Source organism: Cuculus canorus, chromosome 1 (assembly GCF_017976375.1).
Source record: "Cuculus canorus isolate bCucCan1 chromosome 1, bCucCan1.pri, whole genome shotgun sequence".
Lineage (NCBI taxonomy): Eukaryota > Metazoa > Chordata > Aves > Cuculiformes > Cuculidae > Cuculus > Cuculus canorus.
In genome coordinates this window covers 86861866-86874800 of record NC_071401.1, presented here as the reverse complement: position 1 = coordinate 86874800, position 12935 = coordinate 86861866, and the positions used below count along the sequence as shown (strand labels likewise).

Here is a 12935-nt window from a genome sequence, read left to right as displayed (position 1 = left end):
CTAGGAGGATCTGTTCCGTGATCTTCCCAAGCACAGTAAGTGAGGCTATCAAGTTGGTAGTGCCCAGGGCCAGCTTTTCCACCCTTTTTTAAAAATGAGGACAATGTTACCTTTCTTCCAGTCACCAGGGACTTCTCCTGACTGCCATGACTTTTCAAATATCATGGAGAGTGTCTTGACCACCACATCAGCCAATTCCCTCAGAACTCTGGAATGCATCTCATCAGGTCCCATAGACTTACATATGTTCAGGCTCCTCAAGTGGTCACAAACCTGATCCCTCCCTACAGTGGGAGAGGCTATATGCCCCAGGTCCCCTTAATTTTACAGATTTATTTCATTTTCTTAGGGAAAGCTGATAGGGTTGAGGTAGGGGCTTGCCCTTCCTCAGGCAATTCTGAAGGAAACAGAGAAGCATTTCCCTGTTTTAGTAAAACAGAGGTAGCCTCCGTGTATCCAGGCTGCCGTTTCCGAAAACAGGTGGAGGGTTTGCCCTGTAGAACATGTAGGTGATATCCTAATAAGCTGTGTGGTGGGTCACTTGGTACATGGGCCCAATTTGAAATTTAAGATATAAAGTCTAAGTTCCACTTGGAAAATGTTCCAAGACACTGTTGAAAGAATTGCTAATCTCAAGTGCTTTTAGTACAAAATGATGAATTTTTAAAGAAAGGAGTTCTTAGAGATTTTTAGAGTACTTGACAAAATATCTGCTTTGTATGTGATTTGTAAGAATGATCTATTCATAGATTCAATGGAATAAGTGAATAAAAAAAAGTGGCTTGTTTTGAATGTTCAAAACCGTTAGTCATTCTGCAAATGTAACTTCAAATAACTTCAGAAATGCAGTAGAGATATGCAGACTGTAATTTGTGAAGGAATGGGATGCTTTGCCATATAAGTATCTGTTCTGACCGTGAAAAACTGCATCTATGAAACACTGAGGATGCAAGAGTCATGATTTCTATCCAAAAGTACAGGTCTTCATTTGTGTTGTCTTGCATTCAAATACCTGAATTTGTATTTTTTATTTAGATAGCATAAAAAGTAGAGGAGGATGAAGGATAATTTCTTATGTGGAGGAAAGAATATACCAGGCTGGTAAATTCTGAGATGTTACATAGCTGCAAATGCATAATATAATCATGGAAAACAGTATTACTGGACAAACTAAAATGGAAAAGACTTGCTTAGATAACAGTCATTGGTTTCTTTGTATTCCAGAACATATCCTGCCTTGCCTTATACATTGTAGAATTGAATTAAGGCAAAATAAGTTCTATCACAATCTAGATATGTAGGAAAATATCTTGGGTTTGTAAGTTCTTACAGTCTTTAGATGTGTGTGTAGCTTTCAACAAAGTATATTATGTAAGGTAATATGGAGCATAATACAAGAATTTTTTTGGTGTGATTCGTGATTTGTAATTTTAGAGGCTTAATATGGAAGATTTTAGCATTGTTATTATTGACTATTAGTTTTAACTGTATGTTTTTACAACATGCTATAACTGGACTAATTGAAACTTTAGATCACTGCTTGCTTTTTGCCAGCTTATTAATTGTGCCAATTACAAAATATTAATTGGATGCTTACTAAAAGAAACCCAATAAGAGCTTTACTTTAGCCCATCCCTTCCTCTCCCTCGTCACAAAGAAAGTTTAACACCAAATCTATGAAAATAATACCAACCTCTTATGCTTACTATTAATCTTATGAAAAAAAAATATTTTTTTTAGGTTGATTTGGTGAATATTGGAAGCTCAGACATTGTGGATGGAAATCATAAACTGACCCTTGGTTTGATCTGGAATATAATCCTCCACTGGCAGGTGAGTGGCACTGTTGCCTACTTTCCATGAATTACCGTTATTACATTTATTCCATGAATTACCTTTATTCGTTTTCACCCTCATTATCCAGGCACAACCTACAAAGAAAACACAGATATGCAAACAGTGTCCTAAATCAGCAAGTTTTATGGAAATCTGTTTATTTATTATCTAGGATATTAAGAATCTTAAGAAATAGAATAGGTCTTAGAGCATTAGCAGCAGCTCTTTTGACTCTAATTTCACAGTCAGATGTTGCAAGAGGATATCTAATACAAACATCTATTTGTCTGTCTGATTGATAGACAAAGCCAACATGGATATGTAGCTTTCACAGTCACTTTTCTGTTTAATATCTTATGAAGAATGACTTTTACATTTTAATGAAATAACCACATTTGTTGTTTTTCACTGCTGACCTACCCTAACAAGAATTATTTTTAGAACACTAAAAAACTGCTACTCTGACAATTTATTGAAGCAGATGTAGCTCATTTAGCTTCATTTCTCTAAAGAGAGAAAGGGGACATTATGATATAGATCTCAAAACGTCTGGGAATATTATTTACAAAGCAATGGTCAAAGTAGTGACATTTTCTTGGCATATTCATAATGATTCAGTCCATGTTTAGTCTATATTTTAAGCTCTGTCTTTCAGTTTGTTCTATTCATGGATTACTGAAAGGAAGTGACCTGCATGTTCTGGACTTCTCTTTCTATTCAAAATTTTGTAAATAAACTTCTAATATGACTCAAATTCAATTCCAGTTTCTTTCCTAAAGAGTAGCTAAAGCCTCTTCGCAAGAAGAAGTCATTATTATATAATAATACCGTTGCATAATGATGAATAATTAAAAAAATGTATATAAAGCCAGATTTTTACGTGGGCTTTTCTCTTTCTAAACAAAATCCAGGAGATGTCAGTGTGCTGCTTATTTCCTTCAATGGACTGGAATGTTTCAAAGTGAATTTGCTTATTTATGGCTTTGTGAAGAAAGTCTTTGTTCTTTTCCAAATTTTTTTTTCAACAGTTGGAATTGATGGACTTAGAGGTCTTTTCTGACCTTAATGATTCTATGATTCTGTGATTTGCACCATCTAGAGTATGTTTGTTATTGTTCTGCCTTGTTTATACATTTGTAGTACCTTACATATTGACAGCACTTACAGTGAAACAAGGTTGTATGTTTCTTAAGAAGGGGTAGTTCTTTGTGTTGGTATCATTTTGCCTATCCCAGATTGTTCTTGGTATTAAAACAGATAGAAGCATGACAAGCTGATTTTAAAGACTAATTTATGGCTGTGGGGCTGCCAAATTTATCTGTCAGTTGTCTACTGTTGGGTAAAATGTCTTGTTACCTAGGATAACTTGTCAAGACTACTATATTTATTTGTATTTGGGTGGTGTGCTAAATAACCCCAGTAATAATACACAGGCTAGTTGATTTAGAGCATGTTACTGGTGCAGTTTCTGCTTGATGGTGTAATCTTGCTTTTGCTAATCCTCTCAATTACTGATTCAAAAATCTTGCAGTCCTGAGAAGAATCACCTAGAGAAAATTTATCTACCCAGTGAATAGACAAAAAGCCGTGGGCCAGGCATGGGCGCACAGCTTTATGCTACTGCTCGCTGTGGTGAGAACAGCAGTTCTCCCATTCTGTTCACAGCTTCCAGTTTGGCAGTTTGAAGCTTCAGAAGTTATCTTGGTGTTGCCTGTGTTGTCCTTCTCCTCCCTTCTGTACAAAATTGAATCTTTTCTTATTACTGTAGTATAAGTCCAGCCCCCAGGAAAAGTAAGGGAAGGGATGGCTGATGCCCTCAGGGCACTCAGGAGGACAAGGTAGCACCAATTATAGAATTAGAGTTTTCTACCATTTGTCCTTCAATAGGAAGTGACCTCAGTCTTCAGGAAGAGATAAGACTCTTTTACTTTGTTATTTTTTAAATGCCTGCCTTTCCCTAGGAGACAACAAAAAGTCAAAAATTAACAATCTCCACTGGTGTGGAGAAAGGCAGGAAAATTAGAGTAAATCTTTATCCATTGTCAGTGTATTAAACTCAACAAGAAGAATTTGAAGCTACTTTGTAATCTTTTAATCAGATTTAGAAATAAATGCTAAGTTTTTGGCTTTGTCTCTGTAAATCAAAAGGAAAACTATCACCTGGATTCTTCTAAATAATTGCCTTCTTGACAGCCCATTGTTTTACTGTTTTGCCTAATTTCCTCTCTTCATACTTGTTCCTTTCTCTTATGTTAGTGTCAACTCAAACACTTGATCTATTCTGTAAGTTACAAACTTACCATAATTTCAGTATTTTTCAGTATTTTTTCAGTATTTTTCAGTATTTTCTAGTCTTTCATATCATTTAAACTTAGTACGACAGATGCTAAACTCAAAAAAATTAATTCTTTTTAGCACTTGGTTTCATGAAAAAAAAAATTATGTTTTGATAGTAGTGAAGTTATTTTGCCTGGAAAGCAAATCTCTGGTTTTTTGCTTGAATCTCCTTTGGCAGCTCTCAATAATGTAGACACTGAAAACGTTAATGAGAAACTCAAAATACCCACGCAGACATATGAAGCATAACTAAATAGTGTATTTCCTAATTTTCTTAAGCTTTCTATTTCCTGTCTTCTAGTGTAGAAATGGAGGTAACTATGAAATGCTGCTATTCTTATCTGAATTTCATATTGACTTTCATGAGTGCAAATTACATAGATTAAAGACAGAAATGTGTCCCATGAAATATAGAGGGGATCAATTTCTCCTCTCTTCTCAGAAATTAGTGACATACAAATTTAGTTTTATACCTAGGTCTCAAACAGAAAAACTAAAGGCACTGGTACTCTCTGGGTAGTGAGCATCTGAGATGTAAAAACAATGCATTCATTTTATTAACTCATATCTTCACTTATTCAAATGATTGAATTAATTACTGTGAAACTTACCAGACTGAGCAATAATATAGCATCTGGGTTTTTTCTTTTTCTGTTGTATTAAGGTAATTAACTTTTTGTTGTTGACATTTCTTTGAAGTTATAGCTTCTTATGTTTTTTACAGTTTCAAAGTTGTCCATCCTTTATCATAAACTATCTCCTGCACTGAATGTTGTTCTTTGACAGATACTGGCCGCAGAGCAGTTCAAGTGGAAAATCGTAATGAAATGATATACTGCATAAGTGAAAAAGCAACCATAAGCAAATTTATAGTTTAATTGTATCTTATGGAGTATTTTAAAAAAGTTTATATTTGCTACAACGTGTATGGAGAAAGCAAAGATTAAAAAAGAATTACTTTACAGGAAAAAAGAATTTGGGCAGAATTTTTGTTGCGTGCCTTTCACTGGTAACAAAGTTGCTAATAAATATGTAATTTACTCCATTATCATAGAATCATATTTTTAGAAGCTCTCAGAACTGACGGATTTTCATAAAATATTAACTATAGGTCAGTAAGTTTTCTACAATGAAACAGAAATAGTAGCTATCAATTAAAAAAAAAAAACAAATACAATATTAATTTTATGCATGCAATGAAATTAACTTTCATCCAGTGCATGTATGCAAATACAGCTTGCATATTTAAGTCAAAAGTGTTATCTCCTGTGCACTGAGCACATCTGTTTTGCTTGATTTTAACTCTGTCAATGGGACAAGAATGCTTTTAATAGTTTTATTGACTCTTGCTATAATGTTTCATATTAACTAAGGATATATTTCCAGAGGAAAGAAAACCACAAGGAGAAATACTTAGTCTATATGAACTCAGGCCTATAAGATATACAAACTTGTTGTGCTGTCTCTGTTCATGTATGGAACACTTCATGTGGCACAGGGATGAATGTATTGAATGCATCAGCAATGGTGACTAACAAGTCAATATCTCTTGTCTTTAAGCATTCAGAGTTGACTGCTATCATTGTTTTTCTTTAAGACTTAAATCTAGGCAACAGTCATTGATGAAATTCTGCCTCTTATTGCAGGTCAAAGATGTAATGAAAAATATAATGGCTGGACTGCAGCAGACAAACAGTGAAAAGATTCTGCTGAGCTGGGTCCGCCAATCGACTCGTAATTACCCACAGGTCAATGTTATCAATTTCACCAGTAGCTGGTCTGATGGATTGGCTTTCAACGCACTTCTCCACAGTCACAGGTGGGAAAACTAACTTTTCATTGTTTCAGTGAGCTTGTAACAGACAGTTCTAACAAGGCTTGAGGATGGTGTATGGGGGGGAAGGGTATTAGCTGCTTCCTGTGGGGGTTTTTCATCATTCTTTTAAATGGCCGCGTGTTTGGTTTGAGCTGCATGCTGTCTTTGGTGTTGGATCAAATCCTCTTGTGGAGTGAGAGGGTCTGAGCTTTCCATAGCACAACCAAATATGCCACGCTTAGGTCTTCTGGAATTTCATTTTATATACCAAGTAAATAGTCTCAAGGAGTATAGGCTTGGAAACTTTTGAGACAAGCAAGGAATAGATCCAAAACTAAGCCTCTGAGGTTGTCCTAGAGTGAGAAGGAGATTTTCTTTTGGGGACTTAGATGGGGAAAATGTAGTGTTTGTTGAACGCCTCTGGCAGTAGCTGGGTTGAAAGTATTGATTTATCTCAAAAGGACACAGCTGGAGAAGGCAGCCTTTGTTTTCAAAACCTTTCATGTTATTGCCCCAGCAATAATTTGAGTTTTCACCTTCTCTCAGAAGTTTTCTTGTTCTACTCTATGCTGTATAAAATTCTACTTTTAGAGATCCAGAGTTCTCTGGTGGTTCTGAGTACTTGGTTTAAAGAAGACAAGCAAGCCAGTCTGTCTTAAAGGTCTAGTTCTTGCAACCACCGCTTTTAAAGCAATAGTTATTTTCCAATGTGGTAATCCTCCTGATCTCCCTTCTTCTGCTTCTATACCTTTCTGCTAAAGATGGATGTCCTGTAAGGTGGCTAACTGCTCCAAATTATCAGTAAGAGTCGAGGTTTTGAATAGCTAAATGAGTGTGTTCTGTTTAGTAAGAGACAACAGGGATTTACAAGATGTATATAAATAATAGTCAGGCCATTTATTAAAAATGTCATTAAAGGCTCAAAATAAACAAAGTTCTTCTAAAAGTATCATCTGAAAAAATGCATTCATACCACCTTAATATATGCCTTCTACCTTAAATAGTCAATTGCCTCAGATATTTATCTCCAAAATTTTCACCGGCTCATGTAACTGTATCTGAATGAAGCTGTTTGATTAAGTGTATTGCTGTTGTAGCCTGAATTTAACTCTGACAGCCATTAACAGTGGCTATGCCTTGCACCACCATCCCGAGCACAATAGGTACCTCTTGCTGAGTCCATTTTTTCCTGCTAAATATGCCTGGTATCCTTGAGTAGATCTGACTGAACTATGGTCCGGGAACTTTTAGTTGTGGGTGTTCTTTGATTATAATGTTAGGAATGAGGCATTATCTTAGTGAATTTATTATATGCTAAAAGGTCTTTATGTATGTCTCTCACCTGCATTCAGTATTTATAACAACTGGCTTTCCCACTTACCTCCTGTTCCTCTGCTGCTGATGCACTGACACATTCTTGATGTTCATAAAGAGTTTATGCAGGTGTTAGGAGAACTGCACTTGGAGAGCTAAATAAAAAAAACTAAAATATGATGACTATGTCACTAGCTTTTGATAATTGCTTTATTCATTGGTTATTCATTAAAATGAACTTTGGTGGGTATTTTTACAAACACTCTCTAAACTTATTTTATTTTTTCTGATGATGATCATTTCCCATTTAATTTGCTCTATCTCTCATTTCATAAGTAGTTTCATTCTGATGGACTTGAATATAAGAATGCAATTATCCAGTATAAATCAATAAATCTCTTCCTTTCAAAAAAATCTAATTCCATACTTCTAGATGATTTCAAAAAACATTAAAAAGGCAGGCAGCTTTGGAATACTCTTCCTGTTGCAGCATGGGATCATACACATAATTTCTGTGGGCATGAACACCTTTTTGTCTTCGTAAACATTGTTTATACGCAACATAATTAAGTGGGAAAATGCTGTTTTTAACTCAAACACTTGGTTAAGTTGCACATGAACTCTGTGATACAAAAAGGACTGATTCCTACTACTCTTGGTGGTAAAATGCTGCCTCTGTTGGACTGCAGACAGCTGAGGAAAGAAAAATGGGCACATGTCAAAAGGAAGATACTTTTTTTAAAAAAATGCTAAAAAATCCAATCCAGTTTTATTGGATAACTAATTAGGCCTGTGGACTGAAAAGGCTTAAACCAGTAGTACTCTATGGCATTGTAACTGCCTTGAATCATTTTCAGCAAATCAGTGCAGCAGAAGGCCAAAGAGGTGACACATCTTTTCACCTAGACACAATATCAGTCTGTATGTTTCCTGATTAAGGTAGCTGATACTCAGATACTCAGATATTCAGATTGTGTGTTCTTGAAGGACCATGTAATATCTTCTGGTGTCTGAAATTAGTAATCAGAAATGTCTTTTTTTTTTTTCTCAGAAGTTTGAGAAGCTCTTATTCAGGAACAGTTCCTGGTTGGGGAAGGCATTTGCCTGCCAGAGCCACATTAGAATTGTCTAGACAAATTTCTAGGTGTCTGTATGTCATACTTCATGCACTGCTGTGTTCAGTTGAGTGCAAAGTTTACTATTTATGAATGTTCATTTCTGGCTTACTACAATTCATCTACTTTATTCAGATTTTCTATAAACAGGGCTATGAAAGTTAAGCTTGCTTTTACTTTTCTTGTATCTACTGTCATCAGTCTTGAAAAGCTTTGTCTAGTCTTGACCTATCTTCAATAGAAGTGTAAAATAATTAATCCATGGAACTGTTGTATCTTGTCCAGTAGTTAGTGTACTCATCTGGGAAACAATGAGTGTGCATTCAGATTCCCTGAGGCAAATCTCTAAGTCTCCAAGAAACACCAGTTGTCTTCTTCTGGACTTTAATCACTAAGTTATTCTGCAGAAGTCTCAGAGTAAGATCTAATGCTCTCTGAAACCCTGAGTCAGTAATTTTTAAGATGAACACCTATGCTTAGTGTGTCCTTTATATTGATTTTCAATAACTTTCCACTTCATGTATGTGAGAGAACTGAATTGCCCTTCAAGATTCAAGGTGCAATCAATGAAATAGGTGCACTAAGACTCTGAGTGTTCAGGAGCTCCTGGTTCTATCCTAGAAGAATAAAAAGCTTTCTATAGAAACATTGATGCCTAATTTAGTCACTGTAAAATGCGGGTAACTACTTGTTAGGTATAAAAGTGTCTTGACTTCATGACTAAAGTAGACAGTTTGAATATGTACTTAGTAAGTTGATCAGTACCAGTTTACATGATATCTCAGAAAAAGCTGAAATTTTTGTGAACTTAGCTTTTTGCAGCTCACAGCAGATAATAGCAAATAATTCTGAAGGAAATACAAATAAATGTTAAAATAAATAACAGTATACAATACATCATGTTTAAGATAATTTGTGTGTCTTTGATTTACCCTTCAACAGCTTTCATGCTCAGCCTCAATTTACAGACTCTATTATATTTTTGTTGCACTAATTCTGTCTGTGGGCAGCTCCTTTTGAAGGTGGAGAGGGAGGAAGGAAAACAAAAGCTGTAAGAAGTTGATTGAGTAGGTGAAGATGAGAGATAGACTTAGATCTCTTCTTGTTTTTTTATGTTAGTACACTCTGGAGTTTCTATGAGCAATATATTCTGTGTCTCCATCTAGTCTTTAAAATGAAAAAAACCCCAAAAAACCAAAAACCTCTCAGCTTCTCTGACATAATGTTTCTGTGTTTTTCAAAGTATATAATTCAATTTGATTATTAAATAGCATTTACCTGTTTCACCATAAAGCATCCAGGCTGAGTGATTTAGGACTAACACTGCATTATAGAAAATACCATTATATTCCTCTTAGTTGTAGTTGAGACCCTCATTGTCAAAGAATAAAAACATGGGAAAGTTGTTATACTTTGGTCTTTTTTTCTGTTTACATCACTGTTATATTTTAGGTATCTGCCCACCAAAATGGAGAAAAAAAAGTTAAGACAACCTTCTTGGATTCCCACAACAATATATGTGCACAATCACAATGACTCGGAGTTGAAAGTAGTTCCTTTAACTCCTGAGACATGGAAGGCTTTAATGTTGTTAATAAGGAGAGGTTGCTAGCTTTACATGAATCACCAAATATGGTTCCTTTTACTTTGATGGGTGATAATAATGAAATAATTGCATGTGTTAATTAATAGAAAAAAAAAAAGTTCGAGACACTAGTGTGGAATTTGATCTGAATTAATATTCTCTACACCTTTTTGAAGGAATTAAAAGAGAGTGAAGCTTTATCTCTTATAGTCTTTTAACCCACCATTCCTGTGCTTGTGGCTGACTGTTTTGATTAGATATTTCTAACGCCTTTTCTCCATCATTTTACCAAGAGATTACTTTGAGTAGGTACTCACATTTATATAATTACCATGTCTATAAGAACATTTAGGCTCTTTTGCAGTTGTTTTTAATACATAATGTGAGAAGTAGTGGAGCATGGGTTACTTAGCAAAGCTACAAGGGCATATCAGTGAGCCCAGGGTGTGAATTCTCAGAATGTAAACTTGGGATATGGTTCCCTGAATGGTATGTTCTGCACGGAATTGAGTAAACAAGGCAGCAGCGGTGGAGTGGCACCATCGCCCTTTGAAACTCTCCCTACTTCATGTTCCAAATAACAGAGAGCTTTTGCGGTTTATTTCTTGTAATCTATTTCCTCCAGATGGGTATCAGAGAGAGCTTTCCTTCTTTCGTCTAACTTTGTTGAGGCTTCCTTGCTTTTTTTTTTTCCCCAGGCTCTTTAATCAGGATTTTGACACGGGAACAAGTGGCATTCATTAGCTTTCTCCGTGCTTCTTTAAAATGCATGAACTTAGGCCAGCTGACTGCCTTAGAAATGAATCCTTCACTGTAGCTGTTTCTACTTCAGGATGGCAGAGTGGGGAGGGAAGAAGTAAAATAGCACTGAAAAGAAGTCTTGGATAGAAAAAGCAAAAGTTTGTCTTCAATAAATTAAAGAAAAAGTAGAAGTAAAAGCAATGGTATGAAGAGGTATGAAAATACTTAAATTGTAACAACTCAATAGGTTACATGCTAGTTACTGGCTTCTGGTTTTCTTTAATTGTGAGAGTACGGAAGGTTTATAGAAAATTTTCTTGTATAAAGAAAACCACACCTGCAACCTGTGTATAAAACAACACCACACCTGCAACTTTTCTCTTGAAAAAGAGATGGTAAATTTTATGATCTAAGTGTGGCTCCTCTTGACATCTAAAGATAGAACGTTTTTGTGAATTATATCTGTAAGTTGCTCTTTTGCTAAGTTTTTTTATGAAAACAATATAGCTTAAAACAGTCATGGTGTTTCTTCATGATGTTCATGATTACCTTTGTATAATTATTTTTTAACAAAAGTTACATAAATTATAAAGTCTGCTGTTTTAAAAGCTTGTGATATTTTAGAAATTACTCACTTCAGAAATGCCAAAGAAATAAAAACAGTACATGCTGTGATGAATAAAATAGCTTTGAAATATTTCAGTTTAATATGCTTTGTTTCCTTTACTTATCTTGAATATCCACCTTTGCACAATTCATTATCTCTTCAGCTTTCACTGCCATATGCACCTTAGATTAATTAACTTCAGGTTCATATGGAAAAATCTTACTTGAATGAATAAACATGTGCTTTAGTATGTAAAGAAACCAACTCCTAGAAATATTGCTTATTTTTTCTTCATTGCTTATGAACTCTTGTAGGAGTTATTTAATTGTAAGGTCTATATATGCACTCTTGAAAACAAGCTCTCTATTTTTGACAAAGATTTAGCAGAGGGTCTCTGAGGAAAAATAAGAGTGAACTTTGAAGATGTGTCTTGAAACTGTGCAGCTGATAGGGGCTGTGGCTAGGAAAAGAGCACTGTGGTGGTATGGAGTTACGGGACATATTTGTTTACTGCCTCTGAGTTTTGTTTGGTTGCTTGCTTTAAATTGGATATAACTTGTTGCTTTTTGTAGTAACTACGGTTTGTCTTATCCATTAGTTTAATTTATACAGAGATTTGTTTGGATTTGTTTGGCTTTAGTATAATTCAGATTCAGATTTCTTACCCTTGCTTATCTATTTCCACCAGAAATTATGTAATTGATTAATATGGGGGAAGTCCGTTTTATGACAAAGTATTTTCTTTTTAAATATATTTTAGAAAGCTTCCAGCTTGGTTCCCCTTCCATTTTGGGTTTGGGTATTTTTCCCCCATCTCTTTCTGCTAGTAATAGTAAAGAAATGTATGTACAAAGATTTCTTTGGATTCAATATAAATCTTGATGTTACAATACAAAACTTCGGCATTGAAGCCTTCAGTCTTTTCAGTTTGGGCTCTGAATGATGTTGTCATAAACTAATACAAGATCTGTGCAGTTCTATCTGATCAGTGAATGGTTAGATGGACTTCAACATTAATTCTAACTTCTTTAAACATGCATATGCTTATATGTGTTCAGGGGGAGGAGTGAAGACTGCTAGTTATGTCTCCTTGGCTTCACTCACTGTCAGACATGAACCAAGCTGCAGATGTGAGAACAAATTTCCTCTCTCTTTGTAAAATTCGAATAGTATGGAGAGAGCAAACAAAGGCATAGAATCAGTATTCTATTTTTTTCTTTTCTCTACTATTTTATACTTGCTTACCCCGTATTAAAAATACTTGGAAAGTTAATAATAGTATTTGTGTCAGAGACTTCTAAAACCTATTTGCCATATACCACAATTCTTAATCTTCTAGGCTGTAATATCTCCTGTAATTATGCTTGGTAGTATTGCTGTGTAAATATACTCGGCAAAACATCTAGATACATTGCACTGAGAAGCTGACACTTCAAGCTGATGTTATGTCACTCTTATTCTAGTGATGGTGCTTCTGAAATGTGTGCACTCAAGTATTCTTTCAACAAAAGGACTATCTGGAAAGTGAAATTCCTGTTAGAATAGGAGGAGGTTTTTCAATTTTTAAATTTTGTTTTAATTGGG

The 12935-nt window shown here is 35.0% G+C and overlaps 1 protein-coding gene across 10 annotated transcripts in view; it reads left to right on the top strand.

The window, feature by feature from the left end:
- Nucleotides 1-12935, top strand: part of DMD (dystrophin) — a 1193355-nt gene that overhangs the window by 381463 nt on the left and 798957 nt on the right. For all 10 annotated transcript variants that reach the window (XM_054050408.1, XM_054050369.1, XM_054050393.1 and 7 more), the window contains 2 exons: nt 1741-1833; nt 5820-5992. In XM_054050408.1, coding sequence (XP_053906383.1) covers nt 5832-5992 — 161 coding nt within the window. In that variant the 5' untranslated portion in view covers nt 1741-1833; nt 5820-5831. The remainder of the gene's footprint in view (nt 1-1740; nt 1834-5819; nt 5993-12935) is intronic.